This window comes from Manacus candei, unplaced genomic scaffold (genome assembly GCF_025592945.1).
Source record: "Manacus candei isolate 608988 ecotype Guabito, Panama unplaced genomic scaffold, ASM2559294v1 h1tg000011l, whole genome shotgun sequence".
NCBI lineage: Eukaryota > Metazoa > Chordata > Aves > Passeriformes > Pipridae > Manacus > Manacus candei.
The window spans coordinates 21,862,442-21,878,389 of NW_026138059.1; the positions used below are offsets into that span (position 1 = coordinate 21,862,442).

Genomic DNA, 15,948 nt, shown 5'->3' on the forward strand with positions numbered 1-15,948 from the left:
GGTGGCTGCACAGGTTGACTTTGGGTCAATGAACTAGTAGCCCTTAAACGTTTGTGTAAATAAGTTGGAATAATTTTTTTTTTTTTTCTGCTGAAGCCCTTGAGAAAGGGCATCAGTTCAACTTCAAACAACTCTGTTGGTCATTATAGATGAGAGGTGCGTATGTAACCCTTGTGTAACATACAGGGTAGAAGTTACTGTTACAGATTCACAGAATCAATGATGTTGGAAAAGACCTCTGAGATGGAGTCCAAGCTATGACCTAACACCACCATGTCAACTCGACCATGGCACTAAGTGCCACCTCCAGTCCTTCCTTAAAAAGAAGAGACATTACAGGACAGTGCTTACTCCATCCACAGTATTCAGATGTATACAACTTTTAAAGTGGTGCTAATACTGTTAAGTTTACGAGTATGGCAGTCAATCAGTTGTAACTAGACAAAACAGTGTTGTGCATGTGAAGTTTAAGCAGCAAGATAAAAAGAGTTGCACATATTCGAAAATGGAGACTGGAGACCTCCAATGGTTTAGGGATAATATTTTTAACAGTGTTACAATGGGAAGTGGAAATCACCTCTATAATTAAGGCATCTGACACTTTTGAGTGCTTTATAGCTGAAAACAAGAACCAGCTTTGCTGGAATGTAAACCTGTATGGTCTGAAGCTTTCTGTGGATGGTCACTTACTGCCTAGAGCCACCACCTTATATATATTTTATGTATATTTTAGCAGTTAGTTCAGGTGTTTTCTGTTAAAGAACAAAGGAGAAAAATAAAGCTAGGGTTTGGTGTGTTAGCATTTTTTCCCCTAACAGTTTCTCTGAGAAGGCCTAGTACTAACAAAATTCAGAACTGAAGCAGGGAAGGTGAGGTTGGTGCCTGCTGTTGCGATGATGGCTGCTGCTACCTCCAGACAGTGTTTCCCAATTAGATGTTTATATCCATCAATCCCCAGAACTAGCTGTTATTCTAGAGGTCAGCTGGGTGGCAGTACCCTGGGGGACACTGTGGCTGAGACTTGAGAAGGGAGCTGGAAGGAAGGACAGTCATTGCTAGGGATTTTGGTAGGCACCAGTTTCTGTGCTTGGAGTCCTGCATGGAGTGAGATGCACAGTGTTTGACTGACAGGCTGGTGAAAGGAGCTTACGCTGAGCAGAGCCTGTGTTGAGGCTCCTGCAGTATGGCTCTTTGTTCTGCAACTTTCAGTATGGTAAAGAGCAGGTCTGTGGTTTTTAAAGTGTATATTGAGTCAGCAGTTTTGCCTCAAGACATGTAAGAAAATGATAGGATTAAACTGTAACCAAAGAGAGGGGAAGTAAAATTCTCCTTAATCTTAAAATTTAGGTTTTTGTCTGTACATGAAGGTACTCCTGAGCTCTTAATGGTATGTGATTGTCTTTTACTTGCAGGTTCCCTGATGTATTTAAATGAGGCCACTCTCCTTCACAATATCAAAGTTCGGTACAGCAAGGACAGAATTTACGTAAGTATTATATGTCATGAGAACCATTCTAATAAGATGTCCTTTCAAACATTCAACAAGTGTTTCCAATTCTGGTTTTTTTCCTATAACAGAACTGCTAACATGGAAATGTTGAAGTTGTAGGCCTTTTTTTGCACCTCTTTTTTCCCTTACATTATACTTTGTTTGAGATCAGAATCACATTAATCACAATAATGCTAGCTAAATTTTACCAGGCAGAGCAATACATTTTTTTCTACATGACTGTTCATGTGCAACCATAGCACTGCTTTGTATCATAAAGCTCTGTTCCTACAGGTACCTTACTTCACTGTTAGCAAAGATGGTTTTCTTTCTTCATTATTTTTGAACGAAGCAAACAGGTGCTGTCTTTGACACCTCCTAGCTCAGATGTCCATCTTAATCTTTTATATTGCTATCAAATTGCCTAATTGTACTTAATGAATTCTGACTAAATTACATTTTGTCCTTGCCATCTGCCCGGACATTGACAGCTGTGAAACAGAAGATAAGAGTTTTCCTTCTTTCTTATTTTTTTGTCTAATAGAAAGCTGGCTAGGGATAATACAAAACAGTTCTACATATTTTTTAAGTGTCTGTGTTAAAATAATCAACTTCTAGCATACTGCTGTAAAATTAATTTAGTTAAACCCTTTTATATAAATATAAAAAGAAAGTATAGCTGTTTTCTTCTGCTGCAGTTGATTTACATAGCTATAAATTTTTTATGTCCCAAGATCAAGCCCTGGTTTTAAAATAAATAAATAAAAAAGGCCATTTGAATGCTGTTCTGGGAAAATAATCCTTAAAAAACCCTAACCAAACAATAAACCTCCGAGGAGGTAAAATTCTGAATCTGAACTGATTATGAGGTAGGATAGTATTTCAGTTCATAAAGCTGTTCTGCATTGTAAACAAGTACTACTAATATGTTATTCAGAGTGGGTGTATTTTCTAGAGGGGGAAAAAAAAGTTGACTTTTTGTTTTTCCAGTTTATATTTTAACTCCCCTGTAAACAGTTTTCTGTCTTTTTAAATCCTGGTTAACAGCATTTCTCTTGTTATTAAAAGGAAAGTTAATATTAGTACCTGCAGCTCTCGAAGAAAAGTTTTCCTGCAGTGAAATAAGTGCTAAAAATAGAAACATCTAAGAAACAGTGCTTCAACCTTCTATCAATATATCACAATAGTGTCCAAATTTCAGTTGCCTAGTGATATTTCAGTAACAACAAAGCAAATAAGTTATTCAGGCTGAAAGTTTATATCATTTTCTTTAGATCTTTTGCTGCATATATGCTTTTTTCTTTGATTCTGACCTCTCTTCTTCCCTGTATGTAATCTGGCCATTATAACAAAGCTATGAAAGTTTTTTTCAGAAAAACTTTTCTTCAGTCTTCCTTATCCTGTGGAAAGGTAAAAAGCAGCCTTCATTTGAGATTCTTCTCAAATTCCTTCTCTGTGAGAGAACATTTGCATTCTGTATTTCTCTCTGTGGAAGCAGCTATAGCTAATTTTCTCTCAGCTGAATGCTTTTATTGCCTGCTTGAGTGCATTCCCAGGCAGTTCTTCCTGCTGAGTTGCTTCCATTAGATATTTTAAAGTGATCCTCCTCGCTGGAGGACAGTGCATTATGCTGTCCACGAGCTTAGTTTATTCACTTTTGAGGAGGAGGTTTTGGAGTCCTATCCTTGATCCAGTAATGCAGACAATAGGAAATAATTTAAAAGGAGGTTAGAAGAAAGGTCAGATTCAGGACATACTCCATAGCTTGGTGGTTAGCAAATTTTCCCAAGAGAATGTCACAGAAGTCATGAGAAGATAATAAAAGGAACTCTAAAAATATGTCCTGTCTTGTATCTGCATTTACTGGAGAGAATCATAAATGTAACTGTTATACTTAGGCTGTAGTCTTCAATAGTAATAGTTGTTGTTAAAAGTGCTGTTAACCACTTGCTTGGACACTGGCTAATAGTTTCATGTTAATTGTTTTCTTCACAGACCTATGTAGCCAACATTCTTATTGCAGTGAATCCATACTTTGATATACCTAAGTTTTATTCTTCAGATACTATTAAAAAGTACCAGGGTAGATCGCTTGGAACATTGCCACCACATGTTTTTGCCATTGGTATGTATTGAACCTGTATTTGTCTTTTAAAAACAAACACTAAATATGTCACAGTTACTTATAAATTTCCACCTCTAACAGTAATTAATTTATTTTGATGTATTATAAAATAAAACCACTAATTGCAAGTCTTCTCATCTTCAATATGCAGCTTGAAGAACTTGGAAATAAGCAACCATGACAACCCTTTTATGATTATTCTGCACCTCCAGTGTTTCAAGTCTAAACAGTTTAATTTGCAACCATTTAGAAAAAAAAAACTCTAAAAAAGAAATAAAGAAATTCAGATTTTGCGAGCGAAAAATGGTTTAATAATGATTGGCACTGTCTTTCAGTGTAGTGATTTTCTTTGCCTTTTATTATGTTGCCAGAGCACATACACTGTTTCTTTTTATATGCTTCTGTTACAGATGGAAAATATATTGAAATGTTATTTATAGGATAAATCCGATTTCAGTCACTTTTTTAAATAAAAAAAATAATTGGAAACTGTAATTAAGATTTGACTTGTTAAAAACCTTCTCATTGTTTTGCATTTTGTTTTGTAATCAAAAGTATAAATAGCTGGGAGTTTAGTACCTGTTGCATAGCAAGAAATTGATGTTTTTCCAAGTTTCATTGTCTCATATGTTACTTGTTGCAAAGTACTGAAACTGAAAGTTTCCCTTTGAGAAACATACTAAAGCCACATTGGTTACTATTTTGTAAATACATTTAATTCAAGAGATGTAGTTATAGGTGGTTGGTTTGGTTTTGTTTTGTCCTGGATATAGTTGAGTAGGTCTTTGTTTTCAGGCCTTTGAGTTCTTACTTGTCGGGTTGGAAGATGAACTATACTATAAATTAAACAGAAACAGATTTTAATGAATTTTAATGCATTTAATTGTAAAGATTTACTTTTTATTCCTAAAAATGTTACATTTTGATTTTTGCATTGTAGCTCAACTTTACCCTTGCAATTCTGCTGAATATTAGTATGTGTCATGTTTAATGTATTCTTCTTTTTAAGCTGATAAAGCATTCCGTGACATGAAAGTGCTCAAGATGAGTCAGTCCATCATAGTCTCTGGAGAATCAGGAGCTGGCAAGACAGAAAACACTAAATTTGTTCTGAGGTTTGTGCCTTTGGACCAAAGTTATTATGTGAATCTCTTGTGTTGATGCATTTGGTTGACGTGCAGAGCAAATGGTAATCAGTAGGTTTAAGACACAATTCAGTAAGATATGTATTAGCTTCCACATGCACTTTATTACAAGAAATTAATTGAATTAAACTTAAGTGCTGACATGATGATAGCTACATACTTAGAGAAACCTTAACTCACTTGTAGTGACATCATGTAGTTATTATGGTTTATGATGCAGGCATTTTAGTATTGCACATCTGGTGTTGTGGTAGATAAAAAACCATAACTAGACATTTTAATTGTATCTTGCAAGACACTGTTGGTTTTGCCATAAATGTGCATTTCTTTGTTTTCCTGCCTTAGGTTTTTTTTTTAGTTTGCTTGTGTATCCAGGGTTTTTAACTGTAATATACTTCACCCTAGTTTACTGAATAAGACTGAACAATGGGATTTATTTATTTGTTAATGTTTGTATATGAGCAATACTAAGTCAAGCATTTTAAACTCTACAGAAGCCATATTGCTGATGTATATCAGTCTTGCTTCCACTTACTGCCATTATACTTTAAGTGCTTTTTATCCCTCTGGAACACTGTAACTGGAGAGCTCCTTAAATACACCTATATCATAGGTGACTCAGTTATGCAGGGAAGCACAGTGCGGGCAGTGTGAATACACTCCCTCACCCCACCTTGTCCTTGTTTCCTTCTATAAATCTTTAATGCCATTTTTCCTGACATCATGTATTTTCTACTATTTATATAGAGTTATTATCTTCCACATCTGAGGAAGAATTGTCCCAGCTGTCTGTCTGCCTGTCATACTGCTCTTCTCTGCTCTTGTGCAGTCTTTCACAGATAGCTGTAAGAATTACTGCAGGGTGCTGGTAATGATTCTCACAGGGGACATCCCAACTTTGGTCCTGCTAAGAGTGAAAAAAAGTCTGGCACTGGAATATCTCTTGAGGAATGCTCTTAAAGGAAGTTGTTCCTCTGCTTCTCAGCAAAGGAAGTTCTGATCACACAACAAGCAACATTGCTGTTGCTTCTCCCCACCACCCGCCCCCATAGAGTCCATGTACAAAACATAATTGAGTTTTAAGAGCTGGATGATTTTACCCTTGCATGATCAGAACATAAAATGTACTAATACAGCTCGGTTAGTGTTTCTAAAATTTTTTTGGAAGGCCCTATTTTCAGTATCTGTTTTTAGCTTGTCCCAGATTTACTTGTGAATTTCTAGAAAGAATGTCCTGAGCACAAGGAGATAAAAAGAAAAAAAAGGCTGGAACTTTAGAGCAAATATGTTGTGAATTTATTTAAAATCATTTCTTCAATTGCTAAATTGAATCTTGCCTTAATTATGCACCTGCAATTTCCTATCTTCACCATCTCCATGTGGGGTTTTTATTAACACTGATAATTATGAACACAGAAACTGTATGCATGGAAACAATCTTAAATTTGGGAAATAGACATGAAACCTTATGTGTTTACTAAGATTTATTAAGAAATACAGATAGTAGAGTAATAGTTTGATTATATTTGTATAAAACTGTAATTTCCATATACATGTCTAAAAGAAATTTCTAATGGGTCTTGGAGTATTGAAAAAATCCCGAAGTGTGCAAGAATATTTTTGTTTTAACAAAAAAGAAAAGTTAAACTGCATTTATTTTAAAATGTATAGGTATTTGGAACTTACTCAGTATGCTTTCCCTATAGTAAATGGTTAGTAAGTATGGTGCATAACCATGCTTAACCCTATTTAATTGAGGTAATCTGACATGAGATAAATGATGCCAATTTTTTTTCTTGCTTTACAGGTATTTAACAGAATCCTATGGTAGTGGCCAGGATATTGATGACAGAATTGTAGAAGGTACTGAATTTTCTTTCATTTAACTCAAAGTTCCAACACTTATATTTTTTTCAGAAGTGTGAGTCAACAGCAACTGAATAAAAGCTAGGATATAAGTATTGTCAGACTTCCTAGGGCATAATTTCTGGGTAGTTGACCTTCATCCTAGATTCTGAAAAAATATTTTTTTATTCGTGTTTCACTTTATTTTTGTTTGCTATAGTATCATACAGTCCTTGATCCAGAAAATGAGTGTGTGTTTGAATTGAACTTTACACATTATGTACCCAAGATTGGATTTTAAACTGCATATAATCTGCAAGGACAAAATTATGTTTTCATGACTATCTGTTATTACGGGGAAAGTGCAATTCCTCCTAATCACCATAAAGGTCTCAAAGTCAGATAAAACAGGGAAGTTCTTTTAAATTATAATTCTGGGTCATTTTTCTGTTACATCTTTTTTTGTCAGAAATCACATAATTCAGATTAGCTCTTTGATTGTATCTGTCTTTATAATCGACTTCCAAACCAGGTCAGAAGAGACTGTTGATCATCTAGATGAGCATCTTTAATGTTGCATGCACTTCTTAATTGAACAAAAAATAAGTTTTTGAGAAAATACAAACATCTCTAAAACAAGCAACCAACCTAATATTGCCTCATATATCAGTTTTAGTCTCCTATAGCATATAGTAAATTTATTTTGAAATTTCCTGACTCTTTTTCTTTAAAAATTTGTTCACCTTTTCTTTTGCTTTAAATTTTTCTTTTTTCTGTTGTTCAAGAGAAGTACTGCAGGCTTTAATCTCTTGTTGACATCGGTTTGCTTAAAGCAGTTCCTTAGTGAAATCCAGTGTGTGCTAAAGGAACTCAGGAAGTGGTCAGGAGTTGGATAATGCCCGACGCAAATTAATTGGTACTTGTAGGTATTCCTCGAAGAGTTTGGGGTTTTTTAGTCTAAACCAGCATCTGATGCATGAATTCTGAAGTTTTTTGGGCACAAGTTTAACGACCATGCTTATTGCATATGTTAATAGAGAACATTTAACCTAGCTGAAAGACCCTTGCAATATGTTTTTATCTTTTCTTTAAAAGTTAATATTACATAAAATGCCTGAATAGTTATCAAAGATCTCTTTAAGAAGTCAGATTTGTATTTTCATAAGCAGAGAATTTTAAAATTCTCTGTATTTCTCTGTATTTTAAAAACAGAGAAAATCTAACCAAAACAAAAATGTTAATTCTTATGTCCTACTAAATTATGCCATATCATCCATACTTTATCCAAGCATTAATGTTATTCCTTCATTCTTTAATTGTTGCAGGAGCAGATATGTAGATGGTTGTCAGTGGAGTTTTAAATCTGAGTTTCTGCTTGCTTAGTTTCCAATGCATATTTTTAGCTAGAAGCCCTAAAATATCTTTTAGATATTTTTAATGGCTTATTGTTAGTGAGATTCAGTCAACTGTTTTTTTTTTTGATCTTCAAAGCTAGTAAAATGCAGTCTTTCAGAGGCCCTTGTTTCATAACTACTAAGCATTTTCAAACAGATTAAGTGGTGCATGATATTTGTGTTCATATATATATATATATGTGTGTGTGTGCGTTAGACTGCTTGCTGCCACTCTTTCTGTATGGGCTTTAACGTGTTTGAAATTAGCAGCCAGTAAAAAAAATAAAATCACTCAATCACTTAACTGACCTAATTTGAAAGGGCAGTTTGAAGTAGTTTTTGAAATCAACACACTTGTCTAATTTTTTTTTTTAATTCCTTAATCAATCTAATACATTGCATGCATGACATTTAAGTGGCATTTTTGTCTGTGGGATAAGTGGGTAGTTTAGATTTTATGAATAATAACTAACTAGGAAGTGTCAAATTGTGTGTTGTCTCATATAGTTTATGTATTAGTTATTTACCTACTTGTGTAGAACAGCATAGCGGAAGAATTTTTGGCATTTGTCTCTGAATTTCTTATAGTATTGATTAAAATACTTTGCAGTGTTATGTGATATCTAAGGACCTAGTTTTATGTTCTACCACAATATATCTAGTACAATCTACAGAATGGATTATTCCTAACAAGTAATATTTTCCCTTTAATTTTCAAACCTTATTCCCCATAAGTTCACTGAATAATTGTAAGTGTTTGTTCTCTCTTTCTTTTTGGTAGTTTATTGATCAGATTCTAACACTACAAAAATTAATTTTTTTAAACAGCAAACCCCCTATTAGAAGCCTTTGGAAATGCAAAGACTGTTCGCAACAACAACAGCAGTCGTTTTGGGAAATTTGTTGAAATCCACTTCAATGAAAAGGTACTGGGAGCTTGTTACAGAATAACCAGTGATTATTTTTTGTCATAAAATGGAAACGCTAGACTGGCAGAAGGCTGAATAGACTTATTAGTCTTGCAGCAAATAGCTACTGTCCTACTTTACAGATGTGATTTGTATTCTGTCACCTTGAAAGGAAAACCAGAGCCACACAGTGCTGTGTCATTACTGGAAAGCAGTGGTTCAAGTCAGAAGGAAAATTACTTCCACCCACGAAAGATTAAAAATTAGTCCCTTCATTGCAAAAAGGCATATACAAAGAATAACTCACATACATTCCTTTAGTACACAAATAAGTGTGAGTTGCATATTAGATTTAAAGTATTTTAGCTTTAAATGAATTGTTGATTTTTTTTAATGTATTTTTATGAAATGTTAGGACCTCACATACTAACATGTATGTGACAGAAGTCAAGGAATTGTTTTTTGACAGAAATACTGTGTAATTTAAGAAAAATTTTCTTTGTTTGGGTGTAGTTTTGTTTGTAGTGTATGTATTGCACAATTAAGGATGACCATATGTCTGTCCAGTACGTCCAAGTTGAAGACTCCAGTATGTCCAAGTTGAAGACTTTTATTGATGATCTCTGTAGAGATTCTGTACATGCCTCCTCCTCTTTCTGACTGAGGACAGAGGAACTGAAAGAATTTGTTCTTTACCTGCAGAATTTAAGCTTATTATCTGGTCTTGAGCTTGCAGTCTTTTCCTAAGTTTTCATACTTGGTTTTGTAACTAAACTTCAGATCTTTGGCTAATAGTTTAGATAGTAAACTAAATTCCTTTCTAGGTAGAGGGACTTTATCTGTTGGTTCAGTTCATGCTAATAAGCTTGTGGAAAGGATCCAGATTTCTACTTGAAATGATGCATTCATGATCTGTCAACTTATCTGTCAACACTTAAATGGTCTTTCAGATTAATTGCTTTAGCTGAAGCAAACAGCACTCAGTATCTTTAGAAACTGCTTAAAAAATTGTTTCAGGTTTCCACTGCAAGATCAGCCTGTTTACTTGAGCCCCTGTTTTACTTTGTGGTCACCTTATTAGGTCTGATTTCTCAAAGCAATGTGAGTACAAACCAAGACCTCGTGAATGACTGAATAACCATACTCAAATTTGTCAGTCAGTAAGCCCTTCTTAGTTGCTGTAATGACCATTAAGTTTAGGAATTTCTTTTCTATTAAGATTTCTCTAGGCACAGGGAATTTTATCATAGGCCAGATAACAAATGGCTTTCAAAATCTGTGTTCCATCTCGGAAAAGAAGTGTAAGTTTTGGGAAATAACATTCTTTCATAATTGGTTCGCCTAAGATGTTGTCCAGATATGTATTCTATAATTTTAACCATTCCTTCTCTTTTACAAGTGTCTCATTGAAAAGCAATTAGAGAAGGTCGTAATAGAACTGCCATCCAAAAAGTGAAAGGATTGCTGTAGCAATGCTCTTTGCAGCAACTACTGGAATTCTGCTAAGGAGTTCTGCTTTTTAGGGTGAAGCAGATCTTTGTTTTAAGAGTGTATATGTACCCAATGCATGAGCTGAGGGAAGTTACGGTAAAGGCAATGGTTTCTTTTCTAATCTTAGTATGTATTAGGTGTAGAGATATTTTAATATTCTTTGGAGCAGTGTGATCAGACAAACGTAAATTGAAAAACTGAATCTCAAATAATCCAAAAAATATTCAGATAATCAGAAAAATATTTCTTCTTCCTAGAACTCGGTGGTTGGTGGATTTGTATCACACTACCTTCTGGAGAAATCTAGGATCTGTGTGCAAGGCAAAGAAGAGAGGAATTATCATATCTTTTACAGGCTTTGTGCTGGTGCTCCAGAAGACATTAGGGAAAAACTATATCTAAGCTCTCCTGACAACTTTAGGGTGAGTATCAGAATCAGCATTTGTAAAGCTTCTAATATTGTCATACGTGGATTTTTCACATGGATCATACTAAAATCTCTATGTATTATCTTGAACAGACTCATTGCTAACAAAAATTATATTTTGTTTTTGTCAAATAAAGCTGCCTGACATTTTTCCTTACTGGAAGAATTCCTATGCTTTTTCTCTGTGTCATAAAATTGAGGAATCTTTGCTTTTCCAGAACATGTACTGTTGCATACCCAGCTGCTAGTAATGATGTTATGGACTCTTCTAGAGGTATAACGTGTGAATTTCTTGATCTAACTGTTCTGTGGGTAATCTGTATTTCAAGTCCTAAAACTCCATTTATTTCTTCCTATCCCAACCATGCATTTAGGAAGACATAGGTGTTGTTCCACAGTTCTCTCTCTTAAATGTTTTCATCATGCTTGCCACCAAGGATCAGACCACAGTGAAAGATGGTTGTATTTCTCTATTACAGTCTGTATGCTTTCACAACACTTGTCTTTTCTACACTGTTCCACCTTTTTCCTATCATACTCTACATTTTAGACTGACATTTGCACTACTCCAGTTTTATGCCTCTTATTTGCATCATCATCATACTTTGTCCTTTATGGTCACTCCACGTTACAGGATAAGACTCATCAGTCCCTTTCAGTTGAAATCTTTCTACAACCTGTTACTGGTCGAATCACTCAAGCAATGGTGAAGCTAACAGAATGCAAATAAAACTAGTACTTCATATAATACTCTAAAGTATACCTAAATGAAAGTGACCTTAAACAGAAGGGAATGACTTGGATCTTTGTGCATACTTCTTTAAAAATGTTAGGTTAATGTTCAGTGGCAGGAAGAAAGCACAGTAAAATTTTAGGAGTTGTTAGGAAATGAAGAGAGAATAAAATAGTGAGTTACAGCGATATACATCCATATTTCTAAATAACATAAACAGTTTTGTCATCCCAACTCAGAAAAGAACAGTAAAAGCCCTGGCTGGAGCAGAGGTTGTGGGTGGATAATATGGGCCTTTTAATTCAATCCAGTCTGCCTGTTCTTGTGACTTCTGATTTGTTTACTGTCTTCCCTTCTTCCTTCCATGCTTTATTTTTAGGGGTTTTGCCTTTTCTGAGATTATATGTTTTCTCCTGATTAACCCTGATTCTGTGTTATGTTTCTAATAGCAAACCAACAGACAGGTTGGCTTTCTCTCCTACCATTAATTTCTTGCATTCTTTTCCTCCCATTTTTCACTACTTTATTATTATTATTTTTTACTGCTGCACTTTAACTTTTTACTTTTTCCTCCAACTTTTCTTCTTTCTTCTCCCCTTCTCTTTGTTCAGATTTCACTTGTTTTTAGTCATGATAGACAAATAACGTGGTTTCCTTTTGCTTTCTTTCCCTTCTTGTCAAAGTTTTTTCTCTCTTTTGTTTTTTGTTTGCCTGAGTGACTTCCAACCACATCCCTTATTTTAATATTATATTTTAATTTCTCAGTATGTTACATTTCAATTATTGCAGAGTTTTTTTCCTTGAGAAAAGGACATTATTGAATGCTTTTCCAACTAGTGCAGTTTTACTGATATAGCTGTTTCTCATCGTTCCCTTGATTATGCCTTCTTTTTCTTTCCAAAACAAGCTTCTGCTGTCCATTTCAGGGTCCTTCCAAGCCTATTCACATCCTATACTCTCATCACCAATTTTGCTAAGAAGCTGAAAACTCTTGCCTTCAGTCACTCATTCCTGCTATTTAATTACATTTAAATGAATCATTAGGTTTTTGTTTGGTTCTGTTTTTTTTTTCCTTCTGACAATCACACCTGAACTATCTACTTGAAATATCTATAAATATCACCATGTGCTGTGTTGAAAAGAATCATAATTGGTAAATCAAATCCTACTGGTCAGTTGTTTGGTTATGTTCTGTCATTTATCTCCATCTCTTACCATTTCTTGCCTTATGCTTGGCTTGGAATGTCATGAAAGCAGAATTTTGTGTATTTCTAAAATACACAGACCAAATCCCTTGGGTTTGGAAGGGTTTTGTAACACAACAATGTGGAATTACAAGGACATAAGCTAAATGACTGTCATCTTTTTAGACTTCTTTGATCTTAAATGAGAAGCACTGCTAACAAAGAAATATGTTAGTGTGTAGATTGTTTTCTTTGTTGATGTATCTTCCTACTTGGATTTCTAAATAAAACTTGGACTGTGCTTATCTATTACTTTTCCTAATATCTTTTGTACTCATTTTCATCAGAATTCCAAGAGGGCTAGAGCCTTAAAGTATACAAAGTTCCTACTAGCTTTGTGCAAAGTGCGGGTTGCATAGGCGAGACCTAACTTAAAGCACTCACTGTGGGGAAGGTGGGTGTATGCTGGTGACCAAACAGGTCGCTGCTGCAACATTGATCATTTGTACTGTGGCATCAAGGTGATCTTGCTCTGTAAAAGCCATGGCAGTATTTTAGGACAGGTTCCTTACTTTCTCAAGGCGTTCCTAGGGGCCTTCATAGAGCTTACATTATTTCTTTAACTATTTAGTTTGTATCTTCTTCTGTTTTATCTATCTGTACTTAGTTGTGTGATGGAAACTTGATCCGATGCTTATTAGGAAAGAACTACTTCCATTCTCTAGAAGGAAATGAACACAATATGAACACAATACTTAAAAACAGCCAACACCTCTTATTTTTGTATAATACGGAGCTAGTTTTCAAAATTTTCTTCTCTACTGCTCAATTATTCTGCACAGTATTCTCTTGTATGTTTTAAAGCTAAAATCTTGAACAAATTTTCAAACATGTATTTTTATTGCGCAGCCACTTTTCCATTAAAACTTATGAAGTTAATAGATTTTCATTTCTGGAACTGCATATGCTCACTACGCACTCTTGGGAATTTTTTAAAATCAGAAGTTCTGCTCATGAGAGCCCCCAAGGTTGCAGATGTCAAGGTCAGAATTATATATAACCTTTTTAAAATCAGGCTGGTGCAGTGCAGCACTGAACAGCCTGAGTTCTTTTACAGAAGATGCTTACTTGCATATTTCATTTATAAAGAGTTTACAGTCACACCAGCTTTATCGCACCGTGACGTTTTTCTTTTTTTACCTCTACTAAAGTTGCAGCGGGCACTTTAATTTCCATTAAGAATATTTATTGCTTTACCATAAATTAGTATTTTAATCCTGAGTTCCTGGCATGTGAAAGATCCATTCTGCATGTTAAATGAAAAAATTTTACCACTGTTTTTTCTCCCCCTTAAAGTAGATTAATTATCCCTTAGGATAATTTTCATCTTTGTATATATGTAAATTAATATAAATATACTTAAAGCTTATTAGTTGAATTGCACTGAATTTCCATCAATTATCATTTTATAGGAGACTTTTAGGAAAACAAAACTGTAAAAGGTTAATTTGCTTCCTAAATTTGTATTTCTTTTGTCAAGATTATTTTTTATGTCTTCATTCTCATTTGCTGCTTCAGGTTTTGTCATAAAATGGTTTTGAATAAGGATGCTTGTGTCACTTTTTTTTTACTGTGTTTTGTTGACTATATGTTTTCTGGTTGAGAATTCATAGAAATGCCATCTTTCAATAACAATAATAATAACAACAACAACAGATAGTGATATTATACTAGGCAAGGTTTGATGATTGATCTATGTTTTCATATTAATGCTATATTTTTGACAAAAAAAATTATTAAAAATTCATACTCTAAAATTGATTATTTAAAAAAAACTCATCCCTAAAGCCACAGTTTTGCATTGGCTCTATTGTGCCACTTGTGCCTTTTAGCTTATAAAGTCAGTCCAAATTAGGGCCAGCTTGAATTCTAAGACTCAAACCTGGTTTCTCTTAAGTACACTGGGTGCTTGTGTTTTAGGTTCCTCTGCAAATGTTTTCAGAAATTCAAAGTCATGAGGTAACCCTGTGCTGAATATTGTAGATTGAGGTGCCCTAGGCTGCACCACATGGCTGTGAAAGTAAAGCTGCACAGTAAATCTGTACCTGGAGTACAGTTCAGCTGAAGCTGAACTTTTTCAGATCTAAATTTCAGGAAGAGAGATCAGATTGCCCTATGTTCGGGTCGCTGAAGTTATAATGGGATGTTGTACTTCATTATAAAAACCCCAAATAAACCAAAACCCAAGTACAGTGGTATTTAGATGTTCTATATGCTAACCTGAAGCTGTGTATTTGTGTGCTTTTAAAAATATAATTTCTCCCTGATTTAGTATGTAAATTTACTTCAGGTTTTAGCTTTCCAGTGAAAGCCATTATCTTGTGATTAAATGTATCCTACATTATAATTGAATACCATGCTGGTTCACATTCTCAGCCAGTCAGATAAGTTTTCACACTCTCTTCTTGAAGATCATGACCTTTTTCACTTCCCATCCCCAGTTTCTGGGATAGTGTTACTAATACTGTAATCTAGGGATATATCATGTTTAAAATATGCTGTGCTTTGCATTCTTATTGGCTGATAAAGAACACTTTTCAGTGTTCAAAGCTAACTTTGAACAGTTGTCACTTTGTTTTAATATTAAATTTGTCACCATGTTTTCTTCTACTGTTAGAAATGCTTTGAAGAATATTTTGAGGTTTTAGAATTTTGCATATAAATTTTAATCAAAGTGTAGAATTGTCTGTGTTCAGCTAGTTGAAAACATCATCGTTGTTCAACCAAAGAGCAAAGAATCAGTTCACTTCCTTTAGACAAAGGGCTCTGTCCAAGCTTTTGGACAGAGTTCTTACATTCAGCTGAACAAATCTGAAAGAAAAAGCTGGCAATCCTGTTTTGCTGAAAAGGGCAGTCATTATCTGAATCTAAATTCACTATGATTTACTAAATAGTAAATCTGAATTTACTGTACAACATGAGATGTATATCAGAAGCCAGGTTTTGAATAAGGCTTCTGCTTGTAGCATGTTACAAGCTTTTAATATTCTTCAGGTTTTTGAACACATTATATCTCTCTTATAGAAATATTTCACTGGTGAGGAAAAAAATTAGTACTTTGGTATTATACATAGGCCAGAAGATTAATTTCTTTTGTTCCTAATTTTGGGTGTCTTTTATGTAATCCCAGACTCCATTAATAGGTTT

General features: G+C 34.4%; 1 protein-coding gene and 1 long non-coding RNA gene across 6 annotated transcripts in view; both read left to right on the forward strand.

Moving 5' to 3' along the window:
* The window catches only part of MYO6 (myosin VI), a 107,259-nt gene that overhangs the window by 39,520 nt on the left and 51,791 nt on the right, over positions 1-15,948 (forward strand). For all 5 annotated transcript variants that reach the window (XM_051778008.1, XM_051778011.1, XM_051778007.1 and 2 more), the window contains exons 4-9: positions 1,413-1,486; positions 3,485-3,614; positions 4,624-4,729; positions 6,567-6,622; positions 8,827-8,924; positions 10,655-10,819. In XM_051778008.1, coding sequence (XP_051633968.1) covers positions 1,413-1,486; positions 3,485-3,614; positions 4,624-4,729; positions 6,567-6,622; positions 8,827-8,924; positions 10,655-10,819 — 629 coding nt within the window. The remainder of the gene's footprint in view (positions 1-1,412; positions 1,487-3,484; positions 3,615-4,623; positions 4,730-6,566; positions 6,623-8,826; positions 8,925-10,654; positions 10,820-15,948) is intronic.
* Positions 10,826-14,108, forward strand: LOC127466800 (uncharacterized). Its single transcript, XR_007902864.1, has 2 exons — positions 10,826-11,990; positions 12,022-14,108. It is a non-coding gene; the product is annotated as an uncharacterized LOC127466800 (long non-coding RNA).